This window comes from Perca flavescens, chromosome 21 (genome assembly GCF_004354835.1).
Source record: "Perca flavescens isolate YP-PL-M2 chromosome 21, PFLA_1.0, whole genome shotgun sequence".
NCBI classification, from domain to species: domain Eukaryota; kingdom Metazoa; phylum Chordata; class Actinopteri; order Perciformes; family Percidae; genus Perca; species Perca flavescens.
The window spans coordinates 1140107-1160138 of NC_041351.1; the positions used below are offsets into that span (position 1 = coordinate 1140107).

A 20032-nucleotide genomic window follows, 5' to 3' on the forward strand; every position below is an offset into this window, starting at 1 on the left:
AGCCAACCTCCACTTTTGAATTTCGTATTATCCTTCACTCCATGAAAAACTCAGAATAAACAAAATTAAATTATACATTTTACATATTTAGATTAGTACTTTTATTCAAGACAATATAGCCTACTCATCCGATTTAACAGAAAAGAGATTAAATGGTTTTATTTTTATTTTATTTTCTGGGAGCATCCATTTAATCCTTAATTAAACGCAGTTCTTAACTTTAACTGTTTAAACTAAAAATACACATTCAGCATCATATTGCTTTACCCAGTTTTGTGTGGTCTACCCCTAAAAATCAACAGCAATGACAATTATTTCATTATTTGCATGTAATCTTTTTTATCATGAACTTCTCCAATGTCCAAATGCAGTCTCTCTTTTAATTGGCCTAGTCCTTCTCAGCATCTGCCATTTTCAGTAAGTCTTTTCAGCAGGCCAAAAGAAAAAACAAAATACAAAATATTTTCACCTTTTCATTTTCTTCGTTATTTTCCACCTGGACTTCTCAGGATTTAATCACTTTATTCAAGTAAGTCTCTGCCGCCTCCCTGTCCTTGAAGTATTTGTCTCACTCTTAAAGGTGATGATAAGAGTTGCAGGATGAATGATCCCATGTTTTATCCCAGCTTCACGCAGTTTGGCGCTGCCATCCTGGAACTGCGATCTTTTCTTTGCCATCTCAGCAGTTAGATCTGGAAAGATCCTCACCTTCATTCCTCTAAAGTTAATCACTCCCTCTTCTTTGGCGATTTTAATAATAGCTTCTTTGATCGCATATCTTTGCATTCTTACCATCATCGCCCTGGCTCCCTCTCTTGTCAGCGGCCCGACTCGGTGGGCAATTTCCACTTCTGGCTCAGCTGGGAATGTTTTCCCTTTTAAAAAGCTCCTTAAAGTTTGCCATGAAGTCAGTGGGATTACCTTTTTCAACATCCCAATCCAGTCCAAACACCCGCAGATTAAATTTTCGGCTGCGTGTTTCCAGTCGTTCAGCTCTTTCTCTCAGCTCTTTATTCTCTTTTAGAAGAAATTCATTTGATTTCTCCACTGATGTAATCCGATCCTCCATGCCTGAGAGATCGCTCAACTTCCACAAGTTTCATGTTGCATTCTTTTAGGTCTTCTTTCATACCATCCAGTTGAGGCTGCAACTTTTCTATTGCAGCGTTAATCTCCTCTCTTATTATAAGACGCATTTGCGTGAACAGTTTACACTGCCTCTCATCTGCTGCTTCTGCTCCAGCCATTGTTGCCGCAGGTGAATCAGCTGTTTGTACGAGTAAGTCTGGACTCTTTTTTTTTTTTTTTTTTTTTTTTTTTTTTTCCTTCGTCTTCCTCCTTTTGATGCCATAAAACCACTTTTATGACTTTCGCTTTTATGTCCACCTTATTTCATACTATTCTATGTTGAATCAACTGAATGTATTATATTTTCCACAAGTTTTGGAAATCAGCGTTCCTCGTGCTCAACCCTTGCAGCCGGACATGACGTTGCAGTGTGAGTATTCAATTCAATTTCAATTCAATTTATTTATAGTATCAAATCATAACAAGAGTTATCTCGAGACACTTTACAGATAGAGTAGGTCTAGACCACACTCTATAATTTACGAAGCCCCAACAATTCCAACAATTACAGTAATTCCCTCAAGAGCAAGCAGTGCGACAGTGGCGAGGAAAAACTCCCTCTTGGGAAGAAACCTGGGACAGACCCAGGCTCTTGGTAGGAGGTGTCTGACGGGCAGGTTGGGGGGGTGATGGACAGTGGCGATAATGGTCACATTAATAATGGAACAGTGACTTCCAATGGTAGTCGTAGTAGTTCATGTCAAATCAGTGCGCTGCAGGGCGTTACAGGATGTAGCGTGGCCCAGCAGAGCATGGATGGACGTAGCAGGAAGCAGCAGGGTTCAGCAGGAAGCAGCAGGGTTCAGCAGGAAGCTGCAGGGTTCAGCAGGAAGCTGCAGGGTTCAGCAGGAAGCAGCATGACATTGCAGGGCACAGCAGAGCTCAGCAGGGCGTGCAGCAGGACCACGGCGACAGCTGGAACCAGGATCTTGGTGCCAACGTTCTCCAAGGAAATACGCTGGGGAAAAAAACATAAGGACTCCGGGGAGTAAACTCCCCAGAAGCTAGGATTAGTAACAAGCATTTCTGGGACTGGATACACACAAATAGTAATAGTAAAAGTAATAGAAAGGGAGAGGAGAGAGCAGCTCAGTGTGTCAAAGGAAGGAAGGAAGTCCCCCGGCAGTCTAGAACTATAATAGCGTAACTAAGAGAGACAGGTCAAAATTAAGGAGAGGTAGCCTGTTCGGGCTTGGAACTCTCCCCCTGCCGGATCGGGCTTTGCTGGCCTGTCTCCCTCTACTTTTGTTACATATTATTAATCTAACAATTATGAAGAGAAGCAGGTGGGCCAGTTAGGTGGACACTGCAACTCCTCACTCCCTAACTATAAGCTTTATCAAATAGCAGAGAAAGTAATGTAACATTACTTACCGGAAAACCTTAAAGGCGACTCCATTGAGTGTCTTGTAGTTCAACCGAACGCTGAACACGCCATTTTTAGGGGACCAAAATGTTCGAATTAACTAGTGAAAACAGTGTAAGATGGTCAAACAAGAACACAACCAGCCTCTGTCATGATTGACAAGTCGCGAACTGTCAATTAAAAGTAGCCACGCCCCAAAACATACCCTGCTTTATCGTCAATTTAAAAATAAGACCATAATTCAAAAAATTAACAAAATACATTGTGGCCGAGGCTGCCATATAAGGTGCCACCTGCTTATCAGATACTCATTCACACACATTTGATGGGGCAACTTGGGGTTCAGTGTCTTGCCCAAGGACACTTCGACATGGGACTGCAGGGCCAAGGATCAAACCACCAACCTTCCGATTGGCAGGCAACCTCTCTACCACTGAGCCACAGCCGCCCCACAATATAACAAAGTTGAGGCATCCGTTGGCATTCTGAGTGCCCCCAGGCTGCACTGTCACTGGACATCCGGTGATACACAGGGATGAGCTTCTTATGAATCAGTCAAAAGACCAATATTTAGAACATTGGAGAAAGCAATCAAAGTAGACTAAATTGTTATTAGACACAGTATCTTCACACTGTCAGAGATACGAAGAAGAGACGGATCCTGACTAAATACAGGCTCAGTGACCACCAACTGGGTCAGACAGACAGGTCAAAGAGAGAGAGACAGGCTCAGTGACCACCAACTGGGTCAGACAGAGGTGCACTTCCTCCTCCACTGGGAAAAACTATATTCACTAAGAGATTTACACCTTGGAAAAATAGCCAAAAAAAGTTACCACCAGAAAAGAAGCTGGTAGTTCTCCTAGGACAGCTGCTCTACTGACAGCTAAATATGGATCTTCCTGCCACAGCCTGAGGGACTCACAACCACTTTAGGATCCCAAAATTAAAGATTTGTTTACTATTGTATAGTAATTATATTAGAATAGTATATATGTGACACCTACATATTTAATATAATGTAGGCTATGAATTTCTGTAAACTGCTAGGTAGAGAGAGAGGGAGAGAGAGTCAGTCTGATTACTTCCGCTGTCTGAAAACTCTTGTTTTCTGAACGATAGTTTACACATCAACGTACTATGTGAAGGTATTTCATCATCTGCTGTCTTAGTGTGTAATCCCCTGGGTCTTCTTGTTAATAACTGTTTTCGTCTTCTCTGAGGTGATTTTCGACCGTTTTCGATGCATTTCTTTCGACATTCTGAACTACCACGGAAATGTCAAAGCACGTCACGTGACGATTCTGAATGAATCACATTGTCATCAGCCAATGAGATTGCGCATTTAGAGTTAAATCCCCCCTTTTACTTTCACGACTGGTTGCTAATAAAAAGGAAATGACCATATTTGGATCCGACAGCTTTGTAGAGGAGAGAGAGATCTTTCCAACGGTATATGAGATGACAGGGTGCATATAGCGATCGCGGACCAGTGCGATGATTTAGAACGCCAACTTTTGTTGAATTTAGGAGAAATCTACCGACGCAAACAAAGTATAGTAAAATAAAGACCTACATGTGTATTTTTTACTTTTTTTCACCACAAGTCTGAAAGAATACATGTTATTGAAGACAAATAGCCCAAAATCTCAAAATTGACCAATGAAAAAAAAACTATGTTTTTGCCTGCCGTGTCTCGCTTAAATGACTGAATGGGACCACATCATTCAGCAACGTTCCTGTAACGTTACTAATTTAGTTTGTGTAATGGACAGCAACAGAGCAGGTGTTTGGATACTAACATATCAGCTAGTTTGGTGAAGGGGTGGGACTCTGGTAACAACTTTTAGTTTAGACACCAAAATGTCTGGTTGAAATTAGAAAACTGTTTGTGGCTTGGGTTAAAACACTGAACCAGATCTAAACGTTTGTTCCCACTGAGCCACAGAGAGAAAACACAGAGGACCTGAGTTCAGACCTAAAATCAATCAGAATCTGGGTTAAGAATACATGATTGAACTCACCTTCTGGGAAGAACGAGGGTTGAAAGTATGTTTGTGGTGAGTCTGATCAGATGTTTGTTTACCGGCTCAGATCCACAGTTCAGCTGTTATATAACTGATGACATCACTCCAACTCTCCCTCCAAAGTTCACTCATAGATAATACATGGGTGACTACAGCTGATACATATTTTACAAGTAATAATACTGTTTCCATGTTTGTTGACATTGTTGGAGATGGATGACTGCAGTTCTCTGTGTATTACTGAGTACATAGTTAAGTGTTCTACTGGATTGTACTGAGAAGTGTTTATATAAATAAAGGGGTCAGATTATAATGAATCATCACAACCTATGACCTCAGAGTTCCCAAAAGTGTGGGCGAGTCAGATTTTGGTGCTGACAATGTTGTTTAATCCAAAGGACATGTTTATTGTTTTATCATTGTGAAACAGCAGTTATTCAGTAATTTATTAATTTCAAGAATATAAATAAGAGGGAGAGACACCATGAGACACTAGAGATATCAGAGACATCAAAGACAACAGAACATCCCAACACACTGACATCAGGATCTTCATCTTCAGTTCAGCTGAAATCTGACCATGAAGGTAAGTGTAGGATTCTCGTAGGGTACAGATTATCAAAGATGTTTTATCAATATTAATAAAGTTATGAATATGGTTATTAATAACTTTATCAAATCGTGTCTGTGTGTGTGAGTGTGTGTGTGAGAGAGAGTGAGTGAAAAAGGAGGGGCGGTGTCGAAATGTAGTTCTAACACAAAAACAACTCCAAAAATGGCTACTCCTGTGAGCTGCACAAAACTATTTAGCCTCAAGAGGGCAGTAGTGGTGCTGGGTGCACAGAGAGGGGCTGAAGAAGCCGGGGGGTTGCTAGGCAACGCGCACGCTTAGCCGGTATGGTAGCTAGTTCCTGTGTTAGCTCTGTACGAACGTAAGCCGATTCCACGTGGCTAAACTACAGCGTTAGCTCGGGAGCTACGCGGCTAGCCTGTGTCGTGTGTGTGTGTGTGTTAGTAAAACACACACACAAGAGAAGAAGAGTAAAGAAAAGAGGCACTCTGATCTTAGTTATCAATAATGACCCGCCCCCCTCAGCTACTCAGGTCTGGACCACACGTGTAGTTAGGACAGACTGAGACTTTTGACTTACCGAGGGAAACTTTGGTCATTATAACCACTCCAGTGGCTAACAGCTGATTTCGCGATTCTATTGCAGACAGTAATTAAACCTCCGTGAAAGGAGTGATTAAGCAGGTAGCGCTTATGGTTTACCAAGCTACTCAACACAACAAAAATCGAACAGTATAGTGATCAGTTATACATTCACAGAACAGATTAATAATCACATATGGACCAGTACATGATTAAATCAGATCACCTTAATGGCAACAAGTGGTAGCGAACCCTTTGCTCATTAATAAACACACTACTTATCTCTGCCCAGACGTAAGCCTTCTTACGGTGTGTTCAGTCCGTTTGTTTCTGTCCAGAGATTTCCACAGAAATGAAACAGACGAATCCCCTGGTGCTCGTCAGCAGCCACAGAGAAACTTCCTCCAAAAAGGCAGAAAGGGGAAAGTTTAGTCGACTTTGAGAAGAAAAACGTTGTTTCCTTCTCACTGCAGATATGAAAACACTGGTGCGTTTTCAAGGATCCACCGAAATTAAATCCACTTTCTCCAGAAAATGGAAGTTCAGCACAAGCGCTTGTGCGATCCCCTCAGCAACGGAGTTGCAATGGAAGACGAGGAGTTTCCTAGGATCAGGCTTTTTATAGGTTAAGACCCCCTGCTGTGTTAATGGTCCCGCTGAACCAATAGGAAGACTCAAAACTCTTGAAAGGGTGAAGACTACAATCTTGTAGTTCTTTGACTTCCTGCCAGTTGTGAGGCGTTTCCCTTCTGGCTGGCACTTTCGCATAGAGGTGTGAATTATCCCGGCTTTGGGGTTTACATACAGGCCAAGATTCCTTTGTCTCTGAGCACATGTGTGTCCTGTATCCAGAGGTCAGTTTAATCTGAGGCCTTTTGGTTAAAATCAGGTTTAACCAGACTCTTGGTCCCCAACATAAGTTTGTAACTTTATATATCTGATGGTTTGTCTAATTGTTAATCAGTATTTCAGTATTTTAACAGGTTCAGCACATGCACATTTTAATCATTTGTGGCCCCAGAATTTGGACGGGGAAAGCAAAAGTCTTCATCTTGCTTTACAGAGTATTCTAGCTCTGCATGAGAGCGATACCAACGCAGGGGGAGAACCCAGTGGAAAACCCCACATAGAGTACGATGTCAGCACAGTTTGTTTTCAAATCAGCACCAACCAAAATGAGAATGAGTTGATGACAGCAGAGTCTCCCTGATCCTGCTGCAGAGGCCAAAGTCAGAAATTAGTTCTTGATCAAACTAAATGAAAACATCTGTTCTGTTCCAGCTGCTTTCATTCGTCCTCCTCCTGCTGGCCCCCCTGTTGATCAGCTGCCAGCAGCTCGTTCTGCCGTTGGACTGCAGTGACATTTATAATAATGATAACAGCCGACCCAGTGGAGTGTACACCATCTATCCCATCGGAGCCACGTCTGCTGTCCAGGTACACTTCATCCTCTCTGGGACACAGGCTGAACTTCAGATGATAATAATGTGAAGAGTTACAAGTTCTGACTGATGCTTCTGATACAACAGATTAGGGCTGGATTAAAAAAAATCACCCAATCAAATCAATCTTTATTTAAATGTTCCAACAATCAGTTCATTAAATCCTGAGATTCATCTTTTAAGAGGCTCTGTCCAGAATTGGCATGGCCTTTTTTAAAGGGGGGGGAAATTTAAAGCATTAATTAATTTATTTATTTATTCTTTTATGTATTCTTGTATTTATTTCTATATGCATTGATTTAGCCCTGTATTTATTTACACATTTATTTATTGAGACTTAATTCATGTACCGTCCTCCATGTGGCTTCACTTTTCAAACCCAGAATAATAATGGACAAAATAACCCCCAGAATCACATTAACTAATACCTGTGTTTGTGTGTAGGTGTACTGTGACATGGATTCAGAAGGACAGTGGACAGTGAGTATTTTAACTAATGTCAACACTTCCTGTAGTTCCTTCACAATAAATCAAATTCCAGTAAAAACCTTGTTGCCTGGAAACATGAGCTATCAGATATCTTGTGTGTTTAGCTAGTTAACCCCCCCCATCCCATCCCATCCCCCCCAGGTGTTCCAGAGGAGGATGGACGGCACGGTGAACTTCTACAGGGGCTGGGATCAATACAAGACCGGCTTTGGTATCGCTGCTGGAGAGTACTGGCTCGGTGAGAAATGAAACCAAACTAACAGTCATGTCTTCATGAAACTGTTTCTACATGTTTATGTTTGTTTTCAGGTCTCGAGTCTCTCTACCACCTGACTCAGAGGAAAAGGTACGAGCTGCTGGTTGACATGGAGGACTTTGAGGGAAACAAAACGTTCGCTCGTTACTCCTCATTCTCCATCAACGCTGAGTCCTATGGATACACACTGCATGTTTCTGGATTCACTGATGGAGGAGCAGGTGAGGTTTCCACATTAAGGTCGAGAATTTCATTCTTTAGTGTGGAGTGTGACATTAGTTTATGCTACACACTTGTCCCTAAACAAATAAACAAAGAGTTAAAGTGATGGTTCGGAGTAATTTCACCCTAGGGTCCTTTGCGAGCCAAACAACCCCCCCAGAAGCTTAAAGCATAAATATTTTTGTTGTATGTCTTTTCGGTGTTGTAATTTGTAGATGTCCCTAAGCACTCGTCTTACTGCAGGTAGCAGTAGCAGCAGAGAGCAGAAGCCAACAGGCAAGTGTTATTTAAATAAACTCCTGGTGCACTTACAAACTTTCAAATCCATCGTTTTATGAGTACATAACCTATATGTACTAGTGTAGAAATTTGGTATCATTTCGGGCATTAGTGGGGTCATTTACGAGATATAAACATGGATCCATTAGCGCCTGCACTAAGCTAACCAGCTAACCAGCTAACGTTAACTCGTCCAATGTTAGACCCAGGTGAAATAAGCTTCTGGGGAGGTGTTTGGCTCGAGGTCATGGTGCAAAAGACCCTAGAGTGAAATTACTCTGAACCATCACTTTAAACGAGTTGCTGAGAAATCAAATCAGTCCTTTGTTTACATTTCATGAATCACATGGTTTCATATTTTTATCTAATTCTGTTTTAATGAAGAAATGTAAGAGCAAACAAATGTCAATGATTTGAGTGTTTACCAGGTTTAGTTTTGGGTACCGTATCCTGAACTTTTTATGGTACCAACCGAATTACAGCGGTAATACGGATGACTGATTCACAATAAATTAAACTGTACCAACTTTCTATACCTGAAAGTGCGTAAGTGTAACCTTGTCTGTCCTCTCTGCATGTTGACAGAGAGCGGGGCTCTAGGCAGCACATTTCAGTAAAAAGGCGTTACATAAAACAATAAAAACTAAAACTGCAAGCAGTTATGACGGGGCCCAAGCCTCCGATGCCAGTCGCCTCCGATGCCAGTCATCCCCGATGCCCCAGGGAGCCGCGCCAGTCGCCCCCGATGACCCTGGAAGCTGCGCCAATGCGGGACCTGAAGCATTACGTAGGGGGTCAAACATTGGTGAATATCGAGAGGTTTGATGCACAAGGTCTGCGGTACTCTGCCGTTGCAAATGTAGTGGTTAACAGTTCATCTCCATGCATATACAGACTACTTTTAACAATTCTCTAATATAAACAAACTTCCTAACCCCCCTGACCACAGGGGACAGCAGAGAGAAATGAGAGAGTGACTGAGAGGGTGGAGGAGGGGAGGCAGGTGCAGTGGTTGAAAGAGCAGGGGAGGAGGTCAGGTTGTTGTAAATGGTGTTGTAGGCGCCGATTGATGTTTTCCTCCGAGATTGCTCACAGGCGCACGTCGTTCAAAAAAAAAAAAAAAAGTTGTCAAAAGTTGTTTGCTTTTCAAAACCTTAGAAAATGGACAGCGGCCGACACGAACACACGCGCCTATTAACTCGATAATAAAGCCGTAAAGTAGGCTTTCAACTCAGGACGGCGCCACTTCTAACAAATACAGATAGGATTGGAGATGAGAAGTTTAAACTGACACGTAACCGCGATCAGCTTCCTGGGAAATTAAGAATCAATGCCACCAACATAACCAATCAAACTATGACAGACTCTCCACTTAGCACCAACTGCAATGTTTAATTGCACAGTATCAGTGCCTATGAATGGTGTTGATTTTGGATTGAAAAAGTGGGACAAAAGAGTTACATTTGTCCACTGTGAAGGTTGTAGAAACTTTGTCAGGTGGGTTAAGAAGTTTGTTTATTGTAGAACACCAGGGGAGCACGCGAAAGCGAAAACCAAAACGTAACTGTAGGAGGTAAACATCAGTAAATATATAAGTGTGAGCTGCAAGGTCTGTGATACATTCCCATTGAAAATATCCCATTAACATTGATTAACAGGGCAAAACTCTTATACGTTGATTATAGCGCCCACTAATGGCCGATCTTTGCCAAATTTGTTACAAATCCTCAGAGCGGCATGCCGAACGAGCAACACATCTACAGTTCTATATATTTGGAGTCATCCAGTGCAAAAATAAACATATTGAACATTATAACTCATAAAGGACAAACTATTAACATGTCTTACACACAGTGTATTAATCTTGGATGTAACATTATGGATTAATTTCACAAAGACCCGAAAAATCTCTGGACTTCTAGGCTGGATGCAAAACCTTCTGTAAGGGCTAGGAAGACAAAGAAAACACCAGTAGAAAGGGGCAACTGTTAACTTTTAGCTTATTAAGTTATAAAGTTCTGAATCAGAAGTGCCGTTTGGCGTTGTATACAACATGCTCAACCTCAGAAGGGGTTAGAAGGCCCAAACTGGTATATGTTGACTATAGCGCCCCCTAATGGCCGATCTTCACCAAATTTGGTACAGAGCCTCAGAGCTGCATGCCGAACGAGCATCACCAGTTTTGTGTTCATTGCTTTTACTGTGGCAGAGATATTACAATTGCAAATTTCCCATTTAAATGCATTGAGGTATTGGCCAAAACAAATAAACATTACTTATAGCGCCCCCTAAAGGCCGATTTTCGCCAAATTTGGTACAGAGCATCATGTGGGATGTTGAACAAGGATCTCAAGTTCTTTGCTGATGACATTTATGAAATGTGTGTGGTAGCTAGCTAGGAAAATTTGTTTGGTCATCAAATGCGCATAGTTTAACATAGCAAAATTCCTTGTGCAACTTTTGGTCAGGTCTACCTGGAGATGCTATCTACAAGGTTTCGTGCAGATCGGTCGCACGGCCTAGGACGAGTTCGAAAAAGGTGGTTTTGCGCATTGAGCGATATCGCGAAAAAACTTTTAAGCAGAAATGGGCGTGTCATATATCAGGTAATTCAGATGGATTCAAGGAACACGTGGATGTAAGAATTTCTAATGTGCGATGTGTATTGTGGGAGTTAAAGACAAAAAAACATTATAGCGCCACCTAGTGGTCCACATGTCATTTTTGGTAGGTGTGGTCCATGGCCCATTGTCCATATACCCTGTAAATTTAAAATTGTTAACATTAGTGTAAGTGGTGAATCTAGACTTGGGTCACTTTGGGTCCCATAGGCCACGCCCACTTTGACCCTTCTGTACCCCACTCTAGGGTTGGCCTCAGGATTGGGCCTAGATGGTACCCATCGAATTTTCAATAAATCGGATGAGCCGTTCATGAGATATAAACTTTATGTACTTGTAGCGCCCCCTAGTGGCTAAATTTCACAAAACGTGTGTGTGCCCGCCAGAGGGTCATTGCAAAGAAGAATCTAAAGTTTTGCGTTGATAGCATTTATTTTGGCTGAGATATGGCAAAGTTAGTGTTTTCAAAGTTAGCTTCACAAATTAGTTTGTGTGTTGTATGCGCAATATTGATCGTATAAAAATTTTTTTTACAACTTTTTGTCAGGTCAATCTGGAGATGCAACGGTCCACGTTTCGTGCAGATCGGTCGCATGGTCTAGGAGGAGTTCGAAAAAGTAGGTTTTTGACAAATCGCGATTTTTCACGCATAAAAGTCTAGGCGGAAATGGGCGTGGCCTATATCACGTGATTCAGTTGGATCCAGGGAACACGTAGATGTATGGTTTTTGAATGTCGGGTGTACGGTGTGGGAGTTATAGGGCCAAATGCGTTTTTTCTGCTATAGCGCCACCTAGTGGTGGAAGTAGGTCAATTTTTGCGCCTGAGGTCCTTGCAGAGTTGTGGACCAGTCCTCAAAATGGCAACCCCCCACCATGTACGGTTTAGGTTGTAGTCGGAGTTTTAGGCGGAGAAGAATAATCTTTAGAAAAACAATAGGGTTCCACGCTCTGCTAGAGATGTGAACCGCGATGCCTTGCATTACGCATTTCCCATGCCCCCTCGGGCTTGGACCCCTAATAAATTGAATATTGAAAAGGCTAAACTAGAATAAGATAGAAAGAATAAAACTTACAGTGTAGTTAAGAAATTAATAAATATTTGATTTAATAGGTTGTACGGACGGGAGAGGGAGGGGTTTATTTTGTGTGTGTAAAATGTTTTTAATAAATAAAATGTTCAGAGGAATTAGGATAAATAGGTTTGGAAGTATTCTTACAACTGAAATGTTTATTTTATTACGGATTGAGTGTAAGGGGGAGGTACCGAAAAAAATGTTGCTGACTCAATCTGTAGATTTATTGTTTTAATTATATATATATATATATATATATATATATATATATATATATATATATATATATATTAAACGTCACTAGTCCTGTGTTGTTAGTTCAATAGTTGTATTATTTAGTTATACTTACTGTAGGTAGAGAAGTAGACTGTGGTATTTACTGGAGTAAATACACTCCAAAAATATATATCATTGTTAGTTGTATCATAATGTTCTGATTGTAAACTTGTTGTGTTTCTGTAGGAGACTCCCTGAGTTATCACAACGGACAGAAGTTCTCCACCTTCGAAAAAGACCAGGACTCTGATGATGCTAGGAACTGTGCCAGATTACGCCTGGGGGCGTTCTGGTACAACAAATGTTTCTCTACAAATCCAAACGGTGTTTATCGTTGGGGGGCTGACAACACTATCGTTAATGTTGGAGTGGAGTGGATACGTTGGAAAGGTGATGGCTACTCCCTGAAGACCATCAGCATGAAGATCCGTCCTGTGCTGAAGTAAAGAAAATGAAAAGTATAAAAATGCTGTACGGTGACAATAAATAAGAAGCTGAGCATTAAGATGATCTGATGTCTTCACTTTGTCTCCTGAGTCTTTCTGTCTCGACTCTCTAATGGAAGATGGACTCATGATGGGTCTGAAATCAGTTACAACTCTCTGGTGTCTCGTCTCAGCTGAACGAAAAGCAACAGATGTAGCAGGACATCACACAACAGCACTGCACTGTTAGACATGAACACATTTTGGTAACTTTTGGGGGGAAAGCTACGAGATGATCTTCTTAAAAACCTCTTTAATGTTTTCTTCATAAGAAACATTTCTACATTACTTAAGTATTACTGAAAATATATTTTTTTAAATTTCTAAAATACTACTAAAAACAGCTGAAATTACAAAAAATAAATCATATCAAATTAGTAAAACAATTTCCTGAAAATACTTATATTAAACCATACCTGTTAAACTGTTAATGTATTACTGAAAATTGAAATATTTCACTAAATATAACTTCTGAGATAGTGAATTGCATCTTTGAAATAAAAAAAATGTCTCTAATCCTGTAGAGTATTGAAACACACAGAAGCTTTTTAATGTGTGTTTTTGACCATTTTTTTCAAAGCTTTTATGTCACTTTTTTTACATTTTGTTGCTTTTTTCGAGTCAAAAGTCGAAATATTACAAGACAAAAGTTGTAATATTTTGAGTAATCAGCAAATAAATTATATATTAATATAGATTAATTGCAGTATTAGTACTTTTACTGCAGGTATATATAAACTGTCTCTGGTATGATTTATGCCCGGGACACACTCGGTCGATTATCGGCTGTTGGACTGGCGAGGTCGGTGACTCGAGTCTGTTCGGTGTGTCCCGTGCCGTCGTCAGTCTGGGGGGCTGTCGGCGTTCATTTTGGCCGACCTGACATGTTCAGTTGGAGGCAGGGCAGTCGGGACTCATCCAGAAATGGCGAGCAGGATGAGTGTGACTAGAGTCTCTCAAAATCTGATGAAGATCTTTTAAACTGACCTTTTTTGATCTGAAATGAAGACTGATTCAGGAACTGCACGGCCTATTTCTCGCTTAAACTGTTTTCAGAAACATTTTTCAGTGAACTATTTTAGTCCAATATGAGATCGTATTCTGAACGAAGATGCCATGACGAGAAAACAAACCCATGTGACGCGTTCGTCCAATCAGCTGCCGGTTTTCATTTCTTGGGCAACAATACAGAGTATCTATATGTATATGTATGTATGTTTCTCAAGTTGGTGTCGCCTCAGTGTGTCCGAGGCAGTTTTTTGGACCTCGGGGACCCGACTGATCATCTCCACTGGCTTTACTGCCGAGGTTCTGCCGCTTCTGTCAGTCTGTACTCTGTTTGTTGTTAGCGAACTAAAGGGGCGCTTTTATTAACGTAATGTAAAAACAAACAGAGCGAAGCTAATGCGTTAGGCCTAGCCAATTAGCATAAGCCGTTAGCCGCAGTTAGCGGTTAAGGGGAGAAAGGATACAGCTACGGTGACAACCGTTACGTTTAGGAAAAAGATCTTGGTTTGGACTAAAACACTCCCGAGGAACGAACACACGTTTTCCTGGGTGAAAGTAATAAAATATATTATTATATTATAGTAGATTTTGCGAGATTTGGTGTAATTTAGCATAACTTTCGTCCGTAGCTGTATCCCTTCTAGCCATTAGCCGCAGTTAGCTTCGGTTGTTCAGCGGAAGAAGCTGCGGCTGTTATTTATATATATACATATATATATATATATATATATATATATATATATATATATATGTATAGTCAAAGTCAAAGTCAAGTTTACTTCATACATAAAAATGGAATTACAGTGTTCATACCCGCCTAATACATTGTGTGTGTGTGTGTGTGTGTGTGTGTGTGTGTGTCTCTTCAGACCAAACAGGAGCAGGAGGAGCCCGAGAAGCCGTTTGTCCCGGCCGTCTCCATTAAAGACGAACACGGAAACGTGGACCTGTGCGCCATCACTCACAGTGAGTAGCATGTTCCCGCCACAAACTCTACCCAGCATGCATCAGTCACACAGAGACACAATGGGACTGTTGGGTCTCTGGAATAATACATCTATTTATGTATTGTATTGTATTATATTGTATTTATTGTATTAGGTATTAGGCGGGTATCTACTATAATATAATAATATATTTTATTACTTTCACCCAGGAAAACGTGTGTTCGTTCCTCGGGAGTGTTTTAGTCCAAACCAAGATCTTTTTCCTAAACGTAACGGTTGTCACCGTAGCTGTATCCTTTCTCCCCTTAACCGCTAACTGCGGCTAACGGCTTATGCTAATTGGCTAAGCCTCACGCATTAGCTTCGCTCTGTTTGTTTTTACATTACGTTAATAAAAGCGCCCATTCATCCATAACATTCATCCATTCATCCAGAACATTCATCCACCTCTAGTCACTTTCAGAGTTAATTTATGGATCCTGATTATATAAAGAAAGAAAGAAAGAAAGAACTAAACAACTTATTCAACTACCAAAACTGTTATGATTAAATATGTACATAAGCTTTACTACACTGACATTCCTGAAGTCTCAAAAAAAAAAACATACAAAAACATGCAGTGTCCATTACTAATCATAACTCATACATCTAAATAAATAATATATATTTTGTATGCCTTGAGGCTGTTTGATTCTTCTTGTGTTCAGCGTGACCTGGGCGATGTGAAACCTCCAGCTTCTGTCTCACTGATTGTTTCGGCTCAAAGAACCGACGTCTTCCTCCGTGTTGTTACCAAATCTCTCAGATGATCAGCTCAGCCAGTCGCCCAGGCTGCATTTGCGTCATATTGCTGAGAGTGCTGTACTCAAGAAGTATTAAATACATGTCAAATACATACTTCTACAGTGGTAACACCACGCAATACATGTAACCTCTGAATACTGAGGACAGAATAATTAACTGGGACCAGAGGCGTCAGACTGGGGGGAAAAAGGGGACTGGGTACCCAGGGCCCTGATGTGAGGAGGGCCCAACAAGATGTTAGAATGAATAGCTGTGGATGTGGGGAGGGGCCCATACAAAATTCCTTTCTACAGGGCCCAGAATGTTGTGCTACCCTGCTGAGGACAGAATAATAAAGTGCTAAAAGTTGTTCTATACACCTGATCCTCCTTCTGTAGGCTCTGGTCATTCAGTTGTCAGTGTGGATAACTTTGGAATTACAGTAAAAGACAAACATGTAGTTAAGGCATGTTGGGTCACAATGAATCATAAATATATGAGCATGTGCATGAATGTACAGCATGCTTCAGTTGAGGACTTGCAGTATTATGTGAACAAATTCCTACATGTCTGTCTTATTCTAGACATTGAGTATGGGACGCAAGAAAACACTTTTTGTGGTATGTACATTTTGGGAATAAACAGCATTTGAAAATAGATTGTAACGTGTGTGTGACTCATCTTAAAATAGACTAATGTGCTGACAGAAGGTCCTCATATTTAATATCAGACACAACTTAGTCAACTCTAAGAAAGACATCAGTGTAACTGCATCAACAGTGGTAAATAACTCCTTATATTAATAATAATAATAATGTATTTATGAGGGTTGGAGGAAAGATCTGACATAGTGACGCTCCAACATTGAGCCTGGTGCTTCATGCAGGACATTTGGCTGCAGGACCACTGGAGATCTATCAGAACACAGCCTCATATACTGACAAACACACACAGGTACATTTATAAAAATGTACTGTGTCATTAGTGCATGAAATGAATGTCTACCTGCTTGTCTGTGAAGAATCAGTTACATTCAAAGGGCAAACTGCACAGGGTGACTTATTAAGATGGGACAATAATGCACAATAATTAGAGCTTGGTCCGATGTTGCTGGCAGGTTGAAAATGTGCCACAACAAACAGTGACCTATGTTAACCTGAACTATAGCAGTTTTATTAAATAATTGTATATTAAATGAAACGCTTAACAAACTTTGTTAGCTTTACGTTGGTTATTTAGCACTAACGGTATATAACAAGCTTTGACATGAAGTTAACGGTACCATTACATTAGCATTGATGAGCCAACACCACCAGCAACACACACACACACACACACACACACACACACACACACACACACACACACACACACACACACACACACACACACACACACACACACACACACAGGGCTTGTTCGAGATGAACACCGGGGGTGGTGACAAAAAGCTGCAGTAAAGTCAGACAGTTTTCCAGCTGATTCCAGCAGCCTTCAGGCTGAACAGGAAGTAACAGAAACACTGTGGTCTGATTCCAATTTAATAAAATGTTATCAGACCCATATATCATCTGCTACACAGTCTCCAGTTGTTTTTATTATGACAGAGTAGCTGTCATAATGCTCTACATGTGATCTGTTGCTGATTTTAATAACAGACTGTAGATGATCTGTAATCTGAACAGATTTAGTCTCTCTGATTTCTAAACATAACTATCAGCCTCACAACATGTGTTCTGTCCAGAATAAGGCTTTAAATCAGACAAATCGCAGTTAAAATCCCTCCAAATCAAAATCAATAAGTTTATATAAAAAAGAAGATTTGCGAGGCATTTCGTTTTAGAAAAAAAAGAACCGCTTACAACTCACAATATGTTTGTTGATTGGCTACTGCTAGAAACGGGAGCAGACGGGATTCGGGAGTTTTCTCCCGGGATCTCGCAGAATTTTTTTGGGGGGGCAGTCACGTGATCGGGACATGCTCGGGATGGGATGGGAGCAACAATTGATTCCCGTGTCACCCTCTATTCTGAACCAATCAGCTGTTAGATCAGCTGAGAGGCCGGCGTTTCCCAGCATGCCCCTGGGTCCACCTGGGTCTTGCAGTCAGTGGAGAGCAACTGTGGCACCTGGGTCTCAAACCTGCGGCCGCCTTGATCTCATCAGGTTACCGTTGACCACGTGTGCATGACGTCAGAGCAAGTCGGGATCAAGTCAGACACAAATCTACCCAGCATGCAACTTGCGGCGATTGCCGGTGATCGGTTCGCAGACCTGGTTCATCTCCAATGAGCCTAGTGACACACACACATTCCTGAGCAGCAGCAGTTTGTTTACTGGAAGTTACATCATCATGGAGAGATGTGATTGGCTGCAGATATTAACCCACAGTGGGGGCGGAGCTTCATCACGCCCCCCCTGCTACCAAATCAGTAAAAAATCTATATATCTATAAATCCATGTTATAATGTGTCCACAGTTCAGCTGTTATATAACTGATGACATCACTCCAACTCTCCCTCCAAAGTTCACTCATAGATAATATATGGGTGACTACAGCTGATACAAATTTTACAATTAATAATACTGTTTCCATGTTTGTTGACATTGTTGGAGATGGATGAATACAGTTCTCTGTGTATTACTGAGTACATAGTTACTGTAAGTGTTCTACTGGATTGTACACAAACACACAGACACACACGCACGCACACACACACAGACACACAGACACACACAGACATACACAAAAACAGACATACAAACACACACACACACACACATACACACACATTCACACACACTCACAGACACACACACACCCCCACGCACACAGACATACACACACAAACACATACACACACACACACACACAGACACACAGACACCCACACACAAACAGACATACAAACACACACACACAGACATACACACACATTCACACACACATTCACACACACTCACAGACACACACACACACCCACACACAGACATACACACACAATCACACACAAACACATACACACACACAGACACAGACAGACACACAGACACACACATACTCACAGACACACACACACACACACACACCCACACACACACAGACATACACACACAAACACACACAAACACAGACACACAAACAGAAATACACACACAGACACAGACAGACACACAGACATACACATACACACAGACATACACACACAGACACACACACAGACATACACATACACACAGAAACACACAGACACAGACAGACAAGCACACACAGTATGCAGTGCATTGTAACCACCTCCACATTGACCCCTTCAGTGGAGACTGGTAGCATGTGTGGCTTACATCTCCTGACATCCACCACCAACTTCTTAGTCTTTGTTGTATTCAGCTGCAGATGGTTGAGCCGGCAAATTGCACAAAGTCATATTTATTTTATAATACAATATATTTATTTTTATAACACGATATAACATATATAACATATACATAAAGTATAAGAACAAGAAAAATAGAATCAGTTATGCTACCATATCAGATAAAAATAAGATTAAAGTTAAAAAGTTAAAAATAAAGTTCTAACATAGCTTTTTTAAACTGTTTTATTTTTAACTGGATTTATATCCATGTTTTAATGAGTCACTTGTTGAGCCAAGTTACCATATGTCCAATAAAACACAAAGAAAAGCCACACTGTCAGACAAGTTGTATTAAAGAACAAAGAAAACAGCTTTCCAGTCAAGTTAAAATGTTTCAGCACCAAAGAGAGAGCGGAGAGCGACAACGTTGGTGCTGAACAGGCCAATAGTTACTGCTAAATAAATACATATAGGCTATGTTGTCTCCTACAAATACTAACCCAAGTTTAATAAGGCTAGACCAACTTAACTGAACATTTTCAAATCCAGTATGCAGTGCATTGTAATCAGTACTTTCTAGAAAAACAGCTTGAACTCACCTTCTGGGAAGAGCCACAGAGAGAAAACACAGAGGACCTGAGTTCAGACCTAAAATCAATCAGAATCTGGGTTAAGAATACATGATTGAACTCACCTTCTGGGAAGAACGAGGGTTGAAAGTATGTTTGTGGTGAGTCTGATCAGATGTTTGTTTACCGGCTCAGATCCACAGTTCAGCTGTTATATAACTGATGACATCACTCCAACTCTCCCTCCAAAGTTCACTCATAGATAATATATGGGTGACTACAGCTGATACAAATTTTACAAGTAATAATACTGTTTCCATGTTTGTTGACATTGTTGGAGATGGATGACTGCAGTTCTCTGTGTATTACTGAGTACATAGTTAAGTGTTCTACTGGATTGTACTGAGAAGTGTTTATATAAATAAAGGGGTCAGATTATAATGAATCATCACAACCTATGACCTCAGAGTTCCCAAAAGTGTGGGCGAGTCAGATTTTGGTGCTGACAATGTTCCAAAGGATATGTTTATTGTTGTATCATTGTGAAACA

General features: G+C 40.9%; 1 protein-coding gene across 1 annotated transcript; it reads left to right on the forward strand.

The window, feature by feature from the left end:
• Positions 1–5092: 5092 nt before the first annotated feature.
• On the forward strand, positions 5093–12780 carry LOC114548511 (microfibril-associated glycoprotein 4; the record flags this gene model as incomplete). The annotated part of the gene is made up of 6 exons (XM_028568493.1): positions 5093–5107; positions 6956–7111; positions 7561–7596; positions 7747–7843; positions 7915–8082; positions 12521–12780. Coding segments are annotated over 6 exons (732 nt in total), but the record flags the coding sequence as incomplete, so codon positions are not given.
• Positions 12781–20032: the final 7252 nt, after the last annotated feature.